This window comes from Salvelinus namaycush, chromosome 16 (genome assembly GCF_016432855.1).
Source record: "Salvelinus namaycush isolate Seneca chromosome 16, SaNama_1.0, whole genome shotgun sequence".
NCBI classification, from domain to species: domain Eukaryota; kingdom Metazoa; phylum Chordata; class Actinopteri; order Salmoniformes; family Salmonidae; genus Salvelinus; species Salvelinus namaycush.
The window spans coordinates 33,098,189-33,120,845 of record NC_052322.1 but is presented as its reverse complement, the minus strand read 5'-3'; the positions used below and the strand labels follow the sequence as shown (position 1 = coordinate 33,120,845).

At 49.1% G+C, this 22,657-nt stretch overlaps 1 protein-coding gene across 1 annotated transcript in view; it reads left to right on the top strand.

Moving 5' to 3' along the window:
- LOC120061638 (plexin-A1-like) overlaps positions 1-22,657 on the top strand; it is a 151,883-nt gene that overhangs the window by 28,222 nt on the left and 101,004 nt on the right. The window contains exon 4 of the mRNA XM_039011540.1: positions 14,483-14,614. Within this exon, the coding sequence (XP_038867468.1) occupies positions 14,483-14,614 (132 nt within the window). The remainder of the gene's footprint in view (positions 1-14,482; positions 14,615-22,657) is intronic.

The window sequence follows — 22,657 nt, the reverse complement described above, 5'->3', positions numbered from 1 at the left end:
AAACTTCAGACGGGCCTGGACATGCGCTGGCTTGAGCAGGGGGACCTTGCGTGCGCTGCAGGATTTTAGTCCATGACGACGTAGTGTGTTATTAATGGTTTTCTTTGAGACTGTTGTCCCAGCTCTCTTCAGGTCATTGACCAGGTCCTGCCGTGTAGTTCTGGGCTGATCCCTCACCTTCCTCATGATCATTGATGCCTCACGAGGTGAGATCTTGCATGGAGCCCCAGACCGAGGGTGATTGACCGTCATCTTGAACTTCTTCCATTTTCTAATAGTTGCGCCAACAGTTGTTGCCTTCTCACCAAGCAGCTTGCCTATTGTCCTGTAGCCCATCCCAGCCTTGTGCAGGTCTACAATTTTATCCCTGATGTCCTTACACAGCTCTCTGGTCTTGGCCATTGTGGAGAGGTTGGAGTCTGTTTGATTGAGTGTGTGGACAGGTGTCTTTTATACAGGTAACGAGTTCAAACAGGTGCAGTTAATACAGGTAATGAGTGGAGAACAGGAGGGCTTCTTAAAGAAAAACAAACAGGTCTGTGAGAGCCGGAATTCTTACTGGTTGGTAGGTTATCAAATACTTATGTCATGCAATAAAATGCAAATTAATGACTTAAAAATCATACAATGTGATTTTCTGGATTTTTTAGATTCCGTCTCTCACAGTTGAAGTGTACCTATGATAAAAATTACAGACCTCTACATGCTTTGTAAGTAGGAAAACCTGCAAAATCGGCAGTGTATCAAATACTTGTTCTCCCCACTGTATGTGTTTTATAATGCTTTAGAATGACACTTCTGGTTTTGTTGGGAAATACCGGGTTTCCCAGGAGAAAAGTGATTTATTCTCTGGATGGAACATTTGTAAATGAAGGAGAAAATATTCAATCCTAACACACACACACACACACACACACACACACACACACACACACACACACACACACACACACACACACACACACACACACACACACACACACACACACACACTGGTACATGCAATTGTACAGTCCTCACACTTGAACCTTCTAATTGATATCCCCTCCCTCACAAACACGCTCTCTCTCACACTCTCATACTGTACATCGTTGTAGAGGATGTTACCACTTCAGCAGAGAGAGAGGCCCATTAGCAGCCTGACTCATAGAGCAGTCTAAACAACAGTCTCCGGCTGGCTGCTCCCTGCAGCTGGCTCCAGCTGTAAGTGATACAGCCCTGCCTCCTCTCACACACCAAACCACAGCCCTGCCTCCTCTCACACACCAAACCACAGCCCTGCCTCCTCTCACACACCAAACCACAGCCCTGCCTCCTCTCACACACCAAACCACAGCCCTGCCTCCTCTCACACACCAAACCACAGCCCTGCCTCCTCTCACACACCAAACCACAACCCTGCCTCCTCTCACACACCAAACCACAGCCCTGCCTCCTTTCACACACCAAACCACAGCCCTGCCTCCTCTCACACACCAAACCACACCCCTGCCTCCTCTCACACAGCAAACCACAGCCCTGCCTCCTCTCACACACCAAACCACAGCCCTGCCTCCTCTCTCACACCAAACCACAGCCCTGCCTCCTTTCATACACCAAACCACAGCCATGCTGTACAGGACACACCAAACCACAGCCCTGCTTCCTTTCACACACCAAACCACAGCCCTGCCTCCTTTCACACACCAAACCACAGCCATGCTGTACAGGACACACCATACCACAGCCATGCTGTACAGGACACTCCAAACCACAGCCATGCTGTACAGGACACACCATACCACAGCCATGCTGTACAGGACACTCCAAACCACAGCCATGCTGTACAGGACACTCCAAACCACAGTCATGCTGTACAGGACACTCCAAACCACAGCCATGCTGTACAGGACACTCCAGACCACAGCCATGCTGTACAGGACACTCCAAACCACAGCCATGCTGTACAGGACACTCCAAACCACAGCCATGCTGTACAGGACACTCCAAACCACAGCCATGCTGTACAGGACACACCAAACCACAGCCATGCTGTACAGGACACTCCAAACCAGAGCCATGCTGTACAGGACACACCAAACCACAGCCATGCTGTACAGGACACTCCAGACCAGAGCCATGCTGTACAGGACACACCAAACCACAGCCTTGCTGTACAGGACACTCCAAACCAGAGCCATGCTGAACAGGACACACCAAACCACAGCCATGCTGTACAGGACACTCCAAACCACAGCCATGCTGTACAGGACACTACAGGACACAGCCATGCTGTACAGGACACTTCAAACCACAGCCATGCTGTACAGGACACTCCAGACCACAGCCATGCTGTACAGGACACTCCAAACCACAGCCATGCTGTACAGGACACTCCAGACCACAGCCATGCTGTACAGGACACTCCAAACCAGAGCCATGCTGTACAGGACACACCAAACCACAGCCATGCTGTACAGGACACTCCAGACCAGAGCCATGCTGTACAGGACACACCAAACCACAGCCTTGCTGTACAGGACACTCCAAACCAGAGCCATGCTGTACAGGACACTCCAAACCACAGCCATGCTGTACAGGACACTCCAAACCACAGTCATGCTGTACAGGACACTACAGGACACAGCCATGCTGTACAGGACACTTCAAACCACAGCCATGCTGTACAGGACACTCCAGACCACAGCCATGCTGTACAGGACACTCCAAACCAGAGCCATGCTGTACAGGACACTCCAGACCACAGCCATGCTGTACAGAACACTTCAAACCACAGCCATGCTGTACAGGACACTCCAAACCACAGCCATGCTGTACAGGACACTCTAAACCACAGCCATGCTGTACAGGACACTCCAGGCCACAGCCATGCTGTACAGGACACTCCAAACCACAGCCATGCTGTACAGGACACTCCAAACCACAGACATGCTGTACAGGACACTCCAGACCACAGCCATGCTGTACAGGACACTCCAAACCACAGCCATGCTGTACAGGACACTCCAAACCATAGACATGCTGTACAGGACACTCCAGACCACAGCCATGCTGTACAGGACACTCCAGACCACAGCCATGCTGTACAGGACACTCCAGACCACAGCCATGCTGTACAGGACACTCCAGACCACAGCCATGCTGTACAGGACACTCCAAACCACTGTCATGTTGCTCAATAGACCTGTGGTCAGATTGATGGTCAGTTTGATTTGGCTTGGTCATTGACGGGGAAGTTTTATGTGATTTACAAAATGTTTTTCTCTGGAAGCTCATGGATTAGAAATATCCAATCAGCATGTATAGTACACAACGGTGCCACCTACCTACAGTAGCTAGCTGTGTTGACTCAGGGGCCCCATTGCTGTCCTCTCCACCCTTTCTCCCCTCTTACCTTAGAGTCTCCTGGTAGTTATTTTCACTCCCCCACTGCCTCCCCCAGGCTCTTCTCCCCGTCTCTCCCCCATCTACATGTGAGTCTCCTGTTAGCTCCACATGGCACCTCTCTGTAGAGAGTGTTTTTAGAAACACCTCTGCTATGGGGCTAAAACACAACAACACACAGCTCTCTACAGCGGTTAGCTAGTTGTTTTTATCCCCTAGTCAGACAGACACAGCTCTCTCTCTCTCTCCAGGTTCATTTCCTCTCCTTTTATTCCGGTGTCATCCCTGCTTTCCTCACTGGGGCTTCTCAGCCATGGCTTTCTGCTCTCCAGTGTTGTTTACACAGTATCTTGATGACAGTACACAGTTTATCCATTAAAGCTGACATCATTACCTTGTTGGGTACTCTTGATGAGGCAGGGGAATGGGGCTATTTCAGGGGGACTGTGGTTTTAAGGGTGGTGTTTACTAGATGTTCTGCTAGATGTTCTGCTTGCAAACCTCATAGTTTGCGTCTTATTGAAAAAGAAGATGTATATTGGACGTACAAAGACAGATTGCTGTACAAAGGCTGATTATATCCTATTTCAGAGGAACATATTGTCCCCTGTGTTGCCTCACTAACGTTCAGAGAGCTGGGTAGAACCATGATATGCTCTGTTTTGCAGGGCTGACCTATATTCTCTGTCGAAGGCATCCAAGGCTAGTGTGTGATGGTGGGGGGGGTAGATAAAGGTCTGACAGATACAGAAACGGATACAGTGTGTCTCTTCTAGTTATCTTTGTATGACCCATATCTTAAATTATAAATGTACTGTATGCATTGGCAGATGTACTATATATAAAACATAGCCAAAGGCTCTCTCTATCTTGTGTCATTTCCCCCCTGTATATTCTGAGTTCCATTAGTCTATTGTTCCTCCTGTTCCACTAAGAGACTGTTCTATAGTGGCTCCTTGGTTCCACAGCACTGTTCTTGACAAATGGAGATGGCTTGGAAGTAGTTTCCCTACTCACTGCAGGGCAAACCTTGCATTCTTTTCCCCTGGTTTAAACCGTACAGTGTGTTTCGCTTGACTGCCGGTGTGTGTCGGGTATGTCAAAGAAAGTAGAGAGGCAAGTTGAGGAAGGGGAAAATATAAATGGAATTCTTTGTAATGCTCTGAGGATCCGGTCGGCAGTGTAGACCCAGAGCCAAATCAGATATTGCAGGAGGAAGGGGGAGGAGAAATGCACCGAGATCACATTGAAAAGGCCCCTGCCCTCATCTAGGAGCTGTCATAATGAAACGCTTATGACTGGGGTTGTAAAAACAAGAGCTAGAGTCTGGTACCACCACACCAGAGGCCCTATGATTAGTCGCCCCCCCTCACCGACTCTGCTTATTTCCTCCAGCTCTGGGCCTGCCTGGTTTCCCCTTCACACCCGTCTAGACCAATGAGAGTGTTCCTACCATAACCAGGCCTTGTCACCCTTGGCACAGCAATGCCCTCTGGGATAAAAGGGTCTTGTGGGGTGTTATAGCCCTGCTGTATGTATGCTAGTTCTGTGGTTGTGTCTTCTGTGCCTTTGATCTAGATCCACATGAATAAGAACACTTCCACATTGTGTGAGTGAATTACGTGGACTTTATGAGGTGGAAAACATATCAGTGGTATGACGGGACGAATGGAGAGATGTGTTGAGGTACTCAGAGAGGGGAGGGGTCAGGAGATGCTGATGAGCTGGAGGATAGGAGCGCTGGTTAAAGGGTGTCTGGTCTCAGCTGTCGCCGGGGTCGTTTTAATCAGAGCTGGCTCCTCTCTCCTCTGTCGGGCTGCTTCCTCATCAACCCCTCTTCTCTTTCTTCACCTGCTCTATATCCTGTCCACTACAGGAAATCCCTTCTTAATGAAGATACAACTCAACCAGATGTTGTATCAACACAAAACACCACAGCAGCTAGTTTAGGCCTGATAATTGTACATTCAGCAGCAACAGTATTCGGGTACCTTTTTCTTCTTTGCTAGCATGTAACCTACTTCTGGTTCTTCTATCGTTGCTGTCAGGCTGTCGAGGCCCCAAACAATTAATCATCCTCTGAATCGCATTGTCACAAAACTGTGTCACGACACACATGTTCCAGAGCGTCTGTTGCCTGCCATGGTCCTGCTGCGTTCCCCCAGGGGACCGGCGACTGGCACCGGCGGGCAGAGACGGGCAGACATGGGCAGTGTTGAGAACTGACTGGTTGTGGTGGTTCTTGCCCCCTCCATCTCATTAATTAGCCAGTGATTGTGTTCAATCAGATGCAGATCTCCACTTCAATGGGCCCCATATCAAAGGCAGGAGTCTAGCGGATAGCTGCTGTATTATGCACGGGGAGACCTAGTTATGTCAAGAGCGCCAGCGAGCGGAGCCGTGGTTGTAGTGGCAGAGCGGGGAGATGGCAGCGTGGGGAGATGGCAGCGGGGAAACTCTACCCATCGGGCTCTGAAAGATTAAAGAGGGTTTAGGCTGAGACATGCCAGCCAGTCCCCTGAGGACCAGGCTTCATGCACTTTTCCCGCTCCACTACAACAGATGCAGCCCTGATGAGGGGGGGGGGGGCTTCAAACGCAGAGAGAGGGAGGGAGGGGTGTATTCATACCTTTCTCTTTCTCTCATACAGAGACAGGAACCTGCCTCTTGTTATTTTCTTATTGTTAATGACAGACCCCAGCGGAGGCGTGCGTCAGGGGAGGTTGTCCTGTGACATGTTCCCGTAGAGCTACAGTATTCTGTCTGTCTGCCTGCCTGCCTGCCTGCCTGCCTGCCTGCCTGCCTGCCTGCCTGCCTGTCTGTCTGCCTGCCTGCCTGTCTGTCTGTCTGTCTGTCTGTCTGTCTGTCTGCCTGCCTGCCTGTCTGTCTGTCTGTCTGTCTGTCTGCCTGCCTGCCTGCCTGCCTGCCTGTCTGCCTGCCTGCCTGCCTGCCTGCCTGCCTGCCTGCCTGCCTGCCTGTCTGTCTGTCTGTCTGTCTGTCTGTCTGTCTGCCTGCCTGCCTGTCTGTCTGCCTGCCTGCCTGCCTGCCTGCCTGCCTGCCTGCCTGCCTGCCTGCCTGTCTGTCTGTCTGTCTGTCTGTCTGTCTGTCTGTCTGTCTGTCTGTCTGTCTGCCTGCCTGCCTGCCTGCCTGCCTGCCTGCCTGTCTGTCTGTCTGTCTGTCTGTCTGCCTGCCTGCCTGCCTGCCTGTCTGTCTGTCTGCCTGCCTGCCTGCCTGCCTGCCTGCCTGTCTGTCTGCCTGCCTGCCTGTCTGTCTGTCTGTCTGTCTGTCTGTCTGTCTGTCTGTCTGCCTGCCTGCCTGCCTGCCTGCCTGCCTGCCTGCCTGCCTGTCTGTCTGTCTGTCTGTCTGTCTGTCTGTCTGCCTGCCTGTCTGTCTGTCTGTCTGTCTGTCTGCCTGCCTGCCTGCCTGCCTGCCTGTCTGTCTGTCTGTCTGTCTGTCTGTCTGTCTGCCTGCCTGTCTGCCTGCCTGTCTGTCTGTCTGCTTGTCTGTCTGTCTGTCTGTCTGCCTGCCTGCCTGCCTGCCTGCCTGCCTGCCTGCCTGCCTGCTTGTCTGTCTGTCTGTCTGTCTGTCTGTCTGTCTGTCTGTCTGTCTGTCTGTCTGTCTGTCTGTCTGCCTGCCTGTCTGTCTGTCTGTCTGTCTGTCTGTCTGTCTGAAAGATGGTTAATTTCACTGAGTAACCTGTCATGCTGATGTGGCTGATACTGGGTGTTTGTGTGCTTGCGTGTGCGTGTGTATGTGTGTGCTTGTGTCGGTGCGTAGTGGTGGCACAGAGGAGGAGATGCAGACTGTGCAGTCAGCAGGTGTGTGTGATACTCTGGACATCCTCCAGAAAGGAAGGGTCACACGCAGACTGAGACAGACAGTAGCACCAGGGGTCATCATTCTACACGATGTCTAACAGTGGGCTTGATCACTTTAATAACCATATATAATGGTTGATGGTTTTGGCTCATTGAATTGAACAGTTGTCTTAATAGTTTGACAGACATTGAGTGGGCTTCGGGGGCGTTGAGCAGGGATTTTTAAGCGAGCTTTGTTGATGCTTTGCGAGGTATATTTAAATGATCACATTGATACCGTGTTTTTTCTGTACGTGCAAAGATGAAAATAGTCAGAACAGGGGGCAAAAGTGACATAATATCAACTATTACACTTGAGCCCAGCCTCGGTATGGATCCTCATCATCACCCCAGGCCAACATGTTGATGGTGAGGCAGGAAGCGCAGGAGGGCAGCCCATAGCACAGCGCTGAGGGCATAATGAAATTGGTTCCAGTCTCATCTGGGAAGTGTCCCTGTTTGATTTCATTAGCCAAATGTCTCACTGTGTCCACTCCAAGCCATAGTAAATAGATTTCCAACAACTGGGATTTGAAGGGTCACTGGCTGCTGCTGTAGTGTCTGTCATGGACACAGGACAGGCAGGCAGACAGACAGACAGACAGACAGACAGACAGACAGACAGACAGACAGACAGACAGACAGACAGACAGGGAGGGAGGGAGGGAGGGAGGGAGGGAGGGAGGGAGGGAGGCGACAAGGATGGATCTCATGACAAAGCACCTGTCATTCACTTGTCTTAATCTCTGCAGGTATTTCCTGCCTGGTGTTGTGTTGCATGGCGACCACACCGCTGGCTTCCTGTATTCTGTGCTGTCAGAATACCCCCTCCCCTTCCTCTGCTCCGCTCACAGAGTCTAATCTAATAGAAGATGCCAGCAGTGGAATGAGCCTGCCCTTTGACTCTGGATAAAGATCCAATGCGGAGAAGGGACACTTGACTACTGCTTTGTTATAGCGTGTGCATTGCGTGTGCATTGGTTGGATCCCTTCCTCTCTCTCTCCCACCCTCCCTCCTTACCACTCTCCTGATCCTCCCGCCCACACGCCCTCCCTTCCTCTCTCTCTCTCTCCCACCCTCCCTCCCTACCACTCTCCTGATCCTCCCACCCACATGCCCTCCCTGCCTCTCTCTCTCTCTCCCACCCTCCCTCCCTACCACTCTCCTGATCCTCCCACCCACATGCCCTCCCTGCCTCTCTCTCTCTCTCCCACCCTCCCTCCCTACCACTCTCCTGATCCTCCCACCCACACGCCCTCCCTTCCTCCCTCTCTCCCACCCTCCCTCCCTACCACTCTCCTGATCCTCCCGCCCACACGCCCCCCCTTCCTCTCTCTCTCCCACCCTCCCTCCCTTCCTCTCTCTCTCCCACCCTCCCTCCCTACCACTCTCCTGATCCTGCCGCCCACACTCCCTCCCTTCCTCTCTCTCTCCCTCTCTCCCACCCTCCCTCCCTACCACTCTCCTGATCCTCCCACCCACATGCCCTCCCTGCCTCTCTCTCTCTCTCTCCCACCCTCCCTCCCTACCACTCTCCTGATCCTCCCACCCACACGCCCTCCCTGCCTCTCTCTCTCTCTCTCCCACCCTCCCTCCCTACCACTCTCCTGATCCTCCCACCCACATGCCCTCCCTGCCTCTCTCTCTCTCTCTCCCACCCTCCCTCCCTACCACTCTCCTGATCCTCCCACCCACATGCCCTCCCTGCCTCTCTCTCTCTCTCTCCCACCCTCCCTCCCTACCACTCTCCTGATCCTCCCACCCACATGCCCTCCCTGCCTCTCTCTCTCTCTCTCCCACCCTCCCTCCCTACCACTCTCCTGATCCTCCCACCCACATGCCCTCCCTGCCTCTCTCTCTCTCTCTCCCACCCTCCCTCCCTACCACTCTCCTGATCCTCCCACCCACATGCCCTCCCTGCCTCTCTCTCTCTCTCTCCCACCCTCCCTCCCTACCACTCTCCTGATCCTGCCGCCCACACTCCCTCCCTTCCTCTCTCTCTCCCTCTCTCCCACCCTCCCTCCCTACCACTCTCCTGATCCTCCCACCCACACGCCCTCCCTTCCTCTCTCTCTCCCACCCTCCCTCCCTACCACTCTCCTGATCCTCCCGCCAACACGCCCTCCCTTCCTCTCTCTCTCCCACTCTTGACCTCCTCTAATTTGGATATGTCACTAGCTGACAGCCGAGATGATCTGGAGTTGCATTAGACAGGACCTTTGTCTGAGGCTGTGGTGGTGTTTGGTTGGCTTGTGAGCAGCCAAGGTGGACCTGCTGGTGAACTCACCCTGACCTTAATCCTGACTCATGTGGAGACCAGCAGCAGCCCCATAGTTTACAGCACACAATACAGTCAGCATGGCAGGGGGGAGAGGACTTCATTCATGCTCCTCTCTGTTTTAATTTTATTATCTAATCCCTCACTTCCCCTCCATATCCAATCAGCTACAGTTCACAGAGAGAGGAGGAAAAGGAGGAAGAGGAGGAAGAGGAGGAGGACAGCCAGGGAGTAGGAGGGAGGAGTAGCCTGGCCCTAACCCTCCCTCCCTCTCCATCCCTCCCGCCTGCCCTCCTTCCTGCCCGCCCACCCGCCAGCCCTCCCTCCCTCCCACTCTGCTTCCCTCCCGCCCGCCAGCCGGCACTCCCTCCATCCCTCCCTCTCTCCCTCTCTCTCTCCCGCCCTCCCACTCTCCCTCCCACCCTCCCTCCCTACCACTCTCCTGATCCTACCGCCCACACGCCCTCCCTCTCTCCCTCCCTCCCACCCTCCCTCTCTCCCACTCTCCCTCCCTCCGTCCCTCCCTCTCTCCCTCCCACTCCAATAAAACAGATTGAGGAGGGTTGTACCTTAGGAACACCTGCCATGCATTACACAACTGTACTTACAGTAGATGTGAGGGCTCAGCAGTGCAGACTGTTCCATGTTGACTTAATCCTGTATAGTCTGTTGTTCTCTGCTCTCTGGTAATTGTTTGTATTTGTATTTATTTAACCTTTATTTAACTAGGCAAGTCAGTAAAGCACTGGCTCTGTGTGTGTGTGTGTGTGTGTGTGTGTGTGTGTGTGTGTGTGTGTGTGTGTGTGTGTGTGTGTGTGTGTGTGTGTGTGTGTGTGTGTGTGTGTGTGTGTGTGTGTGTGTGCGTGTGCATGTGTATATGTGTGTGAATGTGTGTATATGTGTGTGTATGTGTTTTTGGTTTTACTATCAGAAGTCCCTACAAGGAAAAAGGCTTAGGGTTTAGGTTAAAGGTTAGGGTTAGTGGTTAGGTTTAGGGTCAGAGTTAAGGTTAGGTTAAAGGTTAGGGTTAGTGGTTAGGTTTAGGGTCAGGGTTAAGGTTAGGTTAACGGTTAGGGTTAGTGGTTAGGTTTAGGGTCAGGGTTAAGGTTAGGTTAAAGGTTAGGGTTAGTGGTTAGGTTTAGGGTCAGGGTTAAGGTTAGGTTAAATGTTAGGGTTAGTGGTTAGGTTTAGGGTCAGGGTTAAGGTTAGGTTAAATGTTAGGGTTAGTGGTTAGGTTTAGGGTCAGGGTTAAGGTTAGGTTAAATGTTAGGGTTAGTGGTTAGGTTTAGGGTCAGGGTCAGGGTTAAGGTTAGGTTAAATGTTAGGGTTAGTGGTTAGGTTTAGGGTCAGGGTTAAGGTTAGGTTAAATGTTAGGGTTAGTGGTTAGGTTTAGGGTCAGGGTTAAGGTTAGGTTAAAGGTTAGGGTTAGGGGTTAGGGAAAATAGGATTTTAAATGGGAATCAATTGTTTGGTCCCCACTAGGATAGTAAAACAAACATATATGTGTGTGTGTGTGTGTGTGTGTGTGTGTGTGTGTGTGTGTGTGTGTGTGTGTGTGTGTGTGTGTGTGTGTGTGTGTGTGTGTGTGTGTGTGTGTGTGTGTGTTTCACCTCCAGGTGAAAAGGACGTCAGGTTGAACATCAGGCAGGTGTTGAAGAGGAGCGGTGGAGGTAGATGGTTGTAGCAGTAGAGGGTTGGAATGCTGTGACCTGGCCTTGTGATTGAGCACCAATAACATGGTATCTACTGTGAGTGTTATGTACTGTATGACAACAGCAATAAGTGTGGCTGCCGCTCGCCACGTTTAAAGCCTCCAGCCCGGGGGGGATTGAATTTGTTTTTGTCTTGCTCACCGTCCCCCCCACTCCATATCTCTTGACACCTTTATGAGACGAGACCGACTTGAATACAGTGAATTTATCCACTCTCCCTCTCGCAAAACTCCTGGCTCGTGTTCAAGAGGCTATTGTTTGAGTAATCTGTGGAGCGCTCTCCTCTCTCAGCACGGCCCTGGCTGTGTGTGTGTGTGTGTGTGCGTGTGTGTGTGTGTGCCTAGGAGACCTGCGCTCAGTCCTCTTACAGGATATTGAACTGAGAGATATCTTTGCGTTACAGTTGTATAGTAAATGTATGGAGGGAGGCCAGTTATTCCCATCATTGCACATTCATTATACTCAATTATAGCTTGGGCTAATTGTTAACCGTAGGGGTCCCTCTTAAGTAAAAGTAGAGGGGGACGGCAAGATGTTCTATATTCCTTCTGGGCAATTCCTTATGCTGGAAGTAGAATATTCTACCTAGCAACAGGGAGATAAGTTAGTGTAGGGTAGTGCAGAGAGAGTACAGTATCAGAGAGAGAGTACAGTATGAATCAGGGGAGAGGAAAGGGGTGCCTTCAGCTTCCTGTTTGTTCCCTCTGCTGTAACCTTGCCTGCTGATTCCCATTCATTAAAGTTATAGGACACAGCATCAGTCCCCCCTCCGTCCCTCCCCTTCCCCTCCCTCTTCCTCTCCTGAAGTGAATTTTCTGATCACATTTTGGCAGCCTCCCTGGAAGAGAGAGTGAGAGAAGAGAGAGAGGAAGAGAAGAGTAAAAAGAGAGAGAGATGAGAGAAGGAGAGAGAGAGGATGCAGTGTCCTTGGTATTATCAGCGTTGGCTCACTGGCTTTGTAATGAGACTTGTCCTGTAGGGAGAATTTTGATGGGAGGGAAGAAGCCTCATGACCACAAATCCCAGGCCTGCTAGCCACTTCAACATCCCCCTCTCCCTTCCTGCTCCAGAACATTCTACTGGATGACCCTTGACTGTGGAGCTCCTCTGGAGAATACAGCACTATAGCAGGTGTTGGGGAGACTGGTGTTAAAGACCATAAAGTTGCCTGCTGGTCTGGCTCTGTGTCCTCCTGAACCATTTGACCCAAATCACGGCAATGTGCTGTGTTCCAAGCTACAGGGCAGGACACTTCCTAAAAGTAGGAGCAGCCTGACTGATGTCAGAGGGCCTTTGGAGGTGGGGCGTGTGCTCTTTCGCCCTCCCTTCATCTCCTTTCCCTCATCTCCTCATCTCCTTTCCCTTCCTCCCCTCACCTCCTTTCCTCTCCTCCCCTCATCTCCTTTCCCCTCCTCCCCTCATCTCCTTTCCTCTCCTCCCCTCATCTCCTTTCCCCTCATCTCCTCATCTCCTTTCCCCTCCTCCCCTCATCTCCTTTCCCCTCCTCCCCTCATCTACTTTCCTCTCCTCCCATCTCCTTTCCTATCCTCTTCTCTACTTTCCTCTCCTTTCTTCTCCATTACTCTCCTCTCTTCTCCTCTCTACTCATCCCCTCCTCTGCTCTCCACCCCTCCCCTCCTCTCTTCTTCCAGTCCTCTCTGGAAGAGGTGGTAGTATTGTGGTATGGTCAGGCCCAGTCAGGTAATGTCCTCCCCAGTGCCCAGGCAGAGAGGGAGAGAGGTAGAGACAAGGCGGGCTATTAATCAGGCTGACCTGGCACGCGGCCTGGGTACATCATTAGAGCCTGAAATACGAGGGGACAGGGAGGTCACGCTACCCGAACCTCACATCAATATACCCACTAAGGTAGAGTGGAGGGGGGGCAGCTGTTGTTATTATCCAAGGACCATTTGTTTTAGTGAGTTAGCCCCCCCCTTAAAATAAAGGCACGTAGGCCCGCTGCAGTACGTTAGCTAAATGCAGCAGGGTCTGCCCAGGGTCTAGCAGTGTGTGGTTATGTTATCTACAGCCAGGTAGGCAGGACTCCAGTGGGACAGAACACACTGTGGAGATCCGGCTGACTTCTGTAAGGACAAACACAGCAGTACATTCAGCCAGTAATAGCTGCTGCTCGCCCCTGGCAACCAGTCAAAGGGCAACACAACTCTGATTATTATTATACTAAGAAGTTCTATTGTACAGGGAGGCGTTTCTGGAGGCAGAATAGCTGAATATGTATTAGACCCTTGTTGTGATCTTTTGAGTACTTGCTGAGTACCTGGTTTGATGCAGATCATTCTTAGGTATTCTGTTGGAAAACATCATCCCTGCATGTATCAGCCATTACAATGTTCACATCATTCCTTTGTAATAACACCGCAACATGAGAAAGATGGAGGAATTTAAACTTGTGTGTGTGTGTGTGTGTGTGTGTGTGTGTGTGTGTGTGTGTGTGTGTGTGTGTGTGTGTGTGTGTGTGTGTGTGTGTGTGTGTGTGTGTGTGTGTGTGTGTGTGTGTGTGTGTGTGTGTGTGTGTGTGTGTGTGAGAGAGAATGAGAACGAGAGAGAGTCGAAGTGATAGAGAGAATGTGTGTGTGTGTGTGTGTGTGTGCGTGCGTGTGTGTGTGTGTGCGTGTGTGCGTGCGTGCGTGCGTGCGTGCGTGCGTGCGTGCGTGCGTGTGTGTGAGAGAGAGAATGAGAACGAGAGAGAGTCGAAGTGATAGAGAGAATGTGTGTGTGTGTGTGTGTGTGTGTGTGTGTGTGTGTGTGTGTGTGTGTGTGTGTGTGTGTGTGTGTGTGTGTGTGTGTGTGTGTGTGTGAGAGAGAGAGTTGTTTATTTTGGGGAGAGTGCAGCAGCAGCAGCATCGTGTAAAGTTGTGTAATGATTGATGGTTGTGGAGCAGAAATAGACCGTCAGATTTACAGAGGCCTTTGGTTTCCTTTATGTTGTGGTTGGGATGCTCCACAGAGCTCTATCATTCTGTCACTGACATTACACACAATCCACTTTTATTTGGCCGTGTAAAGTCTCCCCATTACAGAGACGACCTGCCGTATTTCACTTTTGACCTGTCTGAACCTTCCTGAGAGCATGTACAGTACCACAGTATGGACTGTGTTGCACTGTACTGGTGACTGTCTTGTCCTCTGACTCTAATGCTGATTGCGATTGTGTATTATCCTGCCTGTGAGTGTACTGTGAGTGTACTGTGAGTGTGATGACGTCTCTGTCCTGTCCTGTGTGTTTCAGATCCTGGTGAATTCTATCAACCATCCTGCCATGCCTTATGAGAATGGGGTGGTGAGCGAGGGGAGTCCCATCCACAGAGACCTGCTCTTCAGCCCAGACTACCAGCACATCTATGCCCTCACAGACAAACAGGTACAAGCTTCACACGCTATTATAGTTTTTAAACAATCATACCTATCATACATACACATATATAGATACATATACCTACATATCTCACGGCACCAAACCCTCCTATTTATACAGTACCCAAACCTAATTGTTGTGTGTGTGTGTTTCCTCTGTGTTTTTCCAGCACTCTATGTGATTGGTTGTGTTTGATTTCCATTATACTTAGCTCCACCCCCCTGCCCAGCACCCTCTTCCCTCACACATGTTCCTCCCCCAGTCAGCACCCTCTTCCCTCACACATGTTCCTCCCCCAGTCAGCACCCTCTTCCCTCACACATGTTCCTCCCCCAGTCAGCACCCTCTTCCCTCACACATGTTCCTCCCCCAGTCAGCACCCTCTTCCCTCACACATGTTCCTCCCCCAGTCAGCACCCTTCTTCACTGGCAACAGGTCTCTCTGATCCCCTTTGATGGAATAAATCCCCTTCTTTTAGCCCCGCCAAAGCACCAACGGAAAGGGAATTCTCCCCTCTTCCCTTACCAGTTATTTGTACCCTTCTCCTTTTCTCCCTGCTCTCTCTTTTCTTTCATGTGGTTTCTCACCTAAGCTCAAATTGGAGGTCCTCGTTTCACTCATTAAAGACGTTTCCTCCATTATTACTGGAAGACCCCCCCCCACCTCTCCATCCCAGCCTCTCTATCAGAATGGTTAGCAGGGTGAGGAGAGATAAGAAGGCCACCAGGCTTACTGCAAAGGATTCATCTCTGAGGTTTAAATTGAAACGGCTTCTTCAAAATGCCCCCTCTCTCTCCTCTGGATTGCTATTTAACACCCCGTGGCCTCCTACCCCTCCCTTCAGCCCCACCCACCCTCTCCTCAGTCCCAACCCCCGTCTCAGCCTGCTCTGTCCTCCCTCTCAGACACCTGTACAGTTTCTGCCACAAACACGGTGTCTGTCTCTTGAGGAAAATCACCCAGTACCGTTTAAATCAAATCAAATCAAATGTATTTATAAAGCCCTATTTACATCAGCTGATGTCACAAAGTGCTGTACAGCAACCCAGCCTAAAACCCCAAGCAGCAAGCAATGCAGATGTAGAAGCACAGTGGCTAGGAAAAAGTCTCTAGATAGGCAGGAACCTAGGAAGAAACCTAGAGAGGAACCAGGAACCAGGGGTGGCCAGTCCTCGTCTGGTTGTGCCGAGTGGAGATCATAAGAGTACATGGCTATCAAGGCCAGATCGTTCTCCAAGATGTTCAGGGTAGCACGTCTGGTGAACAGGTCAGGGTTACATAGCCGCAGGCAGAACAGCAGAAGCTAGATCATCAGCACGACCAGGTGAACTGGGGACCGGGACAACAATGAGAGAGAGAGAGAGAGAGAGAGAGAGAGAGAGAGAGAGAGAGAGAGAGAGAGAGAGAGAGAGAGAGAGAGAGAGAGAGAGAGAGAGAGAGAGAGAGAGAGAGAGAGAGAGAGAGAGAGAGAGAGAGAGAGAGAGAGAGAGAGAGAGAGAGAGAGAGAGAGAGAGAGAGAGAGAGAGAGAGAGAGAGAGAGAGAGAGAGAGAGAGAGAGAGAGAGAGAGAGAGAGAGAGAGAGAGAGAGAGAGAGAGAGAGAGAGAGAGAGAACTTTTTCCCCTCCTCTACAAAACAAAGTGCTCCTTCGTAGGCCCACTTCTCCTCAAACAATGGGAGATCTTTTACAGCTGAGAAGAACTCAAAATCCACTTTTATTCTTGCTTTCACTAATCCTTTAAAAACACATCTTACATCCTGCCCATATCCCGTTTCTATCTTATGTTTCCTACTCAGAAAAATTGACATCTTAGCTTGTCCCAAAATAAAATTTAACATTTTACATTTTCTTTTCTGTTGCTTACTATATTGAAACCCCAAAATAAAAACAGTGTTATTGAAAATTTCCCCAACAGCTTTAAACAAAGATTCCAGCATTTCCAATAGAGGTTTTATCCTCTCACACTCCATAAAACAGTGAAAAATGGTTTCTCTTATATTACAAAAAGGACATCCATCTCTAACATCTGAGTTAATAACAGATACAAAAGCATTAACTGCAATGATGCCATGTAAAACCCTCCATTGCATATCACCAGTACCCTTTTGTAACGGTGGCTTGTACAGTGCTGTACAGTACCATGCTGGCTTTACCTTGTCATCAATGCCCAATTTTACCCTCCATGGAGTGTCTTTTCTATTTTTCAATTTATCTTTATTCAACACCTTGACACACCCCCTATACAAGTCCTTCCCATTCACCTCATCCAAACCCACCTCCTCCAACCCTCTCAAATCCAGCAATAACGCCTTTCTTTCTGACTCTGGGATATTTGGTGTAATCCCTAGTCTTGGAAATGAGACGTCTTCATCTTTTACCTTCTTCTTGTGGCTATTAAGCATACCCCACTCTTCCGCTGACAGAGCCTTCCTGCAGCTTCCCAGCATTTGTCCGACAATCCTTTCCGACCTCACCCCCAAATGTTCAGCCACCCGTCTTCCATCCATTAAGGCGGGCCCAGCCATGGCCATTAACTGTTTTAAGGTGATGATTTTGCCCTTCACCAGAATCTTGGAGAAATGTGGAACAGCTGCAGTTGTACAATCCAGTCTTGCCCCATACACCAGAGGTTCCTCCAACAGCCAATGCACTGACTCCGCTGAAGTTCGTCTGGACACCTTCATTATGCTCCACACTCTGAGAAGGCCTCTGTAAAACGGAGGTACTCCCTCCCTAGAAATCTGGCTACTATCAACCAGAAATAAAGCTTTCTTTAAACCTAATCCTCCAACCCACTGTAATACAAGACCTGCCACCCCTCTCCACACCACATTTTCCGGTCCATAAAGCAACCTTTGAATAAACTGAAACCGGAAAGCAGCAGCCCTACTAGCAAGATGTACAAGACCTTGTCCCCCCTCCTCTTTTGACAAATACAAAACACTTTGTGGAACCCAGTGATATTTATCCCAAAAGAAATCCACAATAATTGCCTGTATCTTAGCCAGAAGGCCAGATGGTGGTTCTAAAACTGACAACCGATGCCACAGTGCAGAGGCAATCACATTGTTAACTATAATAGTGCGCCCCCTATATGACATACGAGATAACAACCAACGCCATCTCCTCATCCTCCCTTCCACCATTTCAACCACCCCAATCCAATTTTTTTCCATAGTCCCCTCATCTCCTAGGTACACTCCAAGATACTTAAAACCTCCCTTACACCATTCCAGCCCCCCTGGCAAAGCCATGATCCCTCCAGACCATTCTCCAATCCGTAAAGCACAACTCTTTTCCCAATTTACCTTTGCAGAGGATATTCCCCTAAAACGATCAACCATTAGACTCAAACTATCCACCTCCGCTTGATTTTTCACTAAAACAACTACATCATCAGCATAGGCTGAGAGACGAATAGGAGGAATATCCTCTGAAAGGTACACCCCTTCAATGCGACTTCTAATGCTATTTAGTAGTGGCTCTATAGCAATGGCATATAACATTCCTGACAAAGAACATCCCTGCCTAATACCTCTACACACTTTAAAAGGAGCACTCAAACCACCGTTAACTTTCAATACACTTTCAATGTCACCATATATCACCTTTATCATGGCAATAAAACCAGAGCTGAACCCAAACGCCTCAAACGTGTGCCATAAATATTGATGTTCAACTCGGTCAAATGCCTTTTCCTGATCAATTGAAATTAGACCAGCATCCAACCCAATAGCCCTAGAGACGTCCAAAAAATCACGAATCAGAGAAATGTTATCCCCTATCTGCCTGCCAGGAACACAGTAGGACTGGTCCGTATGTATGATTTGCCCCATCACCTCCCTCAGCCTGTTGGACAAAGCCTTTGACAAGATCTTATAATCAGTGCACAATAAAGCCACCGGCCTCCAGTTCTTCACCTCCCTAGGGTCAACCTTTTTGGGCAGTAGGGTGAGGACAGCCCTTCTGCAGCTTATTGGTAGTAACCCTCCGGTTAAACTATCATTAACTACTGCTAGCCAATCCTCTCCCAACATAGCCCAAAAAGACTTAAAAAAGTCAACGGGAAGCCCATCAATGCCTGGTGCCCTTCCATTTTCCATGCCTTTTAATGCAGTGTATAACTCCTGCAAAGACAATGGTTGCTCAAGCTCAACCTGAGCTTCTGCAGCCACCTGTGGGAGCCCATCAAGGTACTGCTGTGTCACTGTTTTATCCTCTTTGTACTCACACTTGTAGAGCTCAGCATAGAACTCTACTGCCCTCTTTCTAATTTCACTAGGGCTAGTGAGCTCTTGTCCAACAGCTGATTTGAGACAATGAATAATTTTTCTTTGTCCATTCTTTTTCTCTAAACCAAAGAAAAATTTGGATGAGGCATCCATTTCAGAAATTCCCTGAAACTTACTTCTCACCAATGCCCCCTGTGCTCTGATACCCAGCAGGTCTGCCAATGCAGTTTTTTTCCTCTTGAGGGCCTGAGTATGGCCTCGATCTCCTGTGGTCTCAACCAACGTCATGAGTTCCACTATTTCAAACTCTAGGGCTTTCATTGATCTGGTGATATCCTTGGTGACATTCCTCGTGTATTGATTACAGAATTGTTGAATCTGGATTTTCCCTATATCCCACCACTGTTGAAGGGATACAAAACTGGCCTTTTGAGACCTCCACCTCTCCCAGAAAAAACTAAAACATTTCCTGAAGTGAGCATCACTCAATAAAGTTATATTAAAATGCCAGTATGCGCTTTTGGGTTTTACATCGTTAATGAACACCACCTCTGTTATTAAACAATGATCAGAAAATCCCACTGGGGTTATCACACTTGATTTACAGACCTGAGATTGATGCTCAAAACAATAAAACCTATCTAACCTGGCCATAGAGATGGTGTTCTCTCTCACATGCGCCCAGGTGTACTGCCTTGTGCCTCCATGTTGACTCCGCCAAATATCACACAGTTCATGTGTTACAATGAGGCGTTTTAAAAAAGTCCTTGAGGCTATATGAGGTTCTTGGTGATTTCTATCTAAATCGCTGACTGTGCAGTTAAAATCCCCAGCAATAAATAAATAATCTTCATTGTTACATTTCTCAATGGTATTTGATAATGTCTCTAAAAAACATACCCTCTCAACTGCCACCACTGGGGCATATACATTTATCAGACACATAGTGATGTTTTCATACCTTGCTCTAACTTTTAATAACCTCCCCTCAACTACCTCTTCAACCTCATATGACAACGGCAAAAACCCTTTTGAGAACAAGATAGCCACACCACAATTGCCCCCTTATCTACAATGCCTTCCTCTCCTACTTTTCCAACCACATCTGCCCACCTTCTCCCTTCCCCTGCACCCTTAGCATGTTCATCCCTTCGCGGTGATGCGTTAGCTGCACCAGCACTAGAGCTACTACCGGGCTCTGCGCGCTCATTCTCGGGACAACTACGCACCAAATGCCCCTCTCTTCCACAGCCAAAGCATTTCATTGATTCAGTAGAAGCGTAGAAGACATAATCAAATCCATCAATCTTAAAACTGAACGCTAAATTCAGTTCATCAACGTCCTTTTTTAAGATCATATGCACTTGTCTCCTATGAGACACGACATGTTTCAGCAACGGAGATTTGCATCCAAAAAGAACCTTCTTTATTGTAGATACGATTTGACCATGACGAGATAACTCTCGCTCCAACACTTCATCTCTAACAAATGGTGGCACGTTAGAAAGTATAACTTTTTTCGCCGGATTCATAAGCGGAAATACCGGCGTCTGTGTCTCCCGCAACACAACACCCCTCTCAACCATCTTATTCACCTTTTCAATGGAATCTAAGAATATCACTACAGCGCTATTCATCCTTGAGGCTGATTTGATGCTATCATACCCAATGATAGCACCCACAGCCAAGCTACATTCTTCCACTGAACACCCGGCCGCAGCAGGAATCTTTACTCCATGCCGCCGACTAAGTTTTTCAAACTCCAAACTTCCGCGAGTGGCCATTGCAACCAGCCCCACCCGCTGGTTGTGCCCTCGCGAAAAACAACCTCAACGATCCCACCACCCCTATAAGTGCTTAGTGATAGTTAGACAAGATACCCTTAAAACAACTAAACTAATCAATATATATATATATACATACCAAAACCCAATAGAGTGAAAAGAATTCCAGTCGCTCTCACAATCACTCCTGCTTGACGACTCACTCCCAGCATGCACTCCGACGAGAGAGAGAGAGAGAGAATAGCCCGCAAAGATCTCCTCCACCACACGAGCCCTAGGGGGTGCAAAACCGGACAGGAAGATCACGCCAGTGACTCAATCACGTCAGTGACTCAAAGCCTGGCATGACGCCTTGGGACGGCATGGAAGAGCACCAGTGACTCAGTCCCTGTAATAGGGTAAGAATCAGAGAATCCCAGTGGAGAGAGGGGAGCCGGCCAGGTAAAGACAGCAGGGGCGGTTCGTCACTCCAGTGTCTTGCCGTTTGCCTTCGCAACACTGGGCCAGACTACACTCAATCATAGGACCTTCTGAAGAGATGAGCCTTCAGTAAAGACTGAAGACTGAGTCTGCGTCTCTCACATGGATAGGCGGACCATTCCATAAAAATGGAGCTCAGTAGGAGAAAGCCCTGCCTCCAGCTGTTTGCTTAGAAATTCTAGGGACAGTAAGTCCTGCGTCTTATGACCGCAGCATACGTGTAGATATGTACGGCAGGACCAAATTGGAGAAATAGGTAGGAGCAAGCCCATGTAATGCTTTGTAGGTTAGCAGTAAAACCTTGAAATCAGCTCTAGCCTTAACAGGAAGACAGAGAGGCTAGCACTGGAGTAATATGATCAAATGTTTTGGTTCTAGTCAAGATTCTAGCAGCCGTATTTAGCACTAACTGAAGTTTATTTAGTGCTTTATCCAGGTAGCCGGAGACTAGAGTATTGCAGTAGTCTAATCTAGAAGTGGCAAAATCATGGATTAGCTTTTCTGCATCATTTTTGGACAAACAGATTCAGATTTTTGCAATGTTACTCAAATGGAAAAAGCTGCCCTTGAAATATTCTTGATATTGTAATGGAACAGCAGGGAGCAGGTCTCGAACCCTCGACCTTCCAGCCCGAGGTCCGGCGCGCTATCGACTGTGCCGCAGAAGCATGCTCGATTTCCGCGCTTATAAACCCAGGGTCGTTACACTATGTTGGTCAAAAGAGAGATCAGGGTCCAGATTAACACTAAGGTCCTTCACAGTTTTATTTGAGACAACTGTACAACCAACTTCCACGTCTGACGGATAGAGAAAAATGGAAACTAGATTAAAAAAGGAGAGGTAGAAAAAGGACAAATGTATCAAATGTGAATGTGTGGTGGAACAATGCCTTTCCTCATAATGTGTGGTGGAACAATGCCTTTCCTCAGAATGTGTGGTAGAACAATGCCTTTCCTTAGAATGTGTGGTGGAACAATGCCTTTCCTCAGAATGTGTGGTAGAACAATGCCTTTCCTCAGAATGTGTGGTGGAACAATGCCTTTCCTCAGAATGTGTGGTAGAACAATGCCTTTCCTCATAATGTGTGGTAGAACAATGCCTTTCCTCAGAATGTGTGGTAGAACAATGCCTTTCCTCAGAATGTGTGGTGGAACAATGCCTTTCCTCAGAATGTGTGGTAGAACAATGCCTTTCCTCAGAATGTGTGGTGGAACAATGCCTTTCCTCAGAATGTGTGGTGGAACAATGCCTTTCCTCAGAATGTGTGGTGGAACAATGCCTTTCCTCAGAATGTGTGGTAGAACAATGCCTTTCCTCAGAATGTGTGGTGGAACAATGCCTTTCCTCAGAATGTGTGGTAGAACAATGCCTTTCCTCAGAATGTGTGGTAGAACAATGCCTTTCCTCAGAATGTGTGGTGGAACAATGCCTTTCCTCAGAATGTGTGGTGGAACAATGCCTTTCCTCAGAATGTGTGGTAGAACAATGCCTTTCCTCAGAATGTGTGGTGGAACAATGCCTTTCCTCAGAATGTGTGGTGGAACAATGCCTT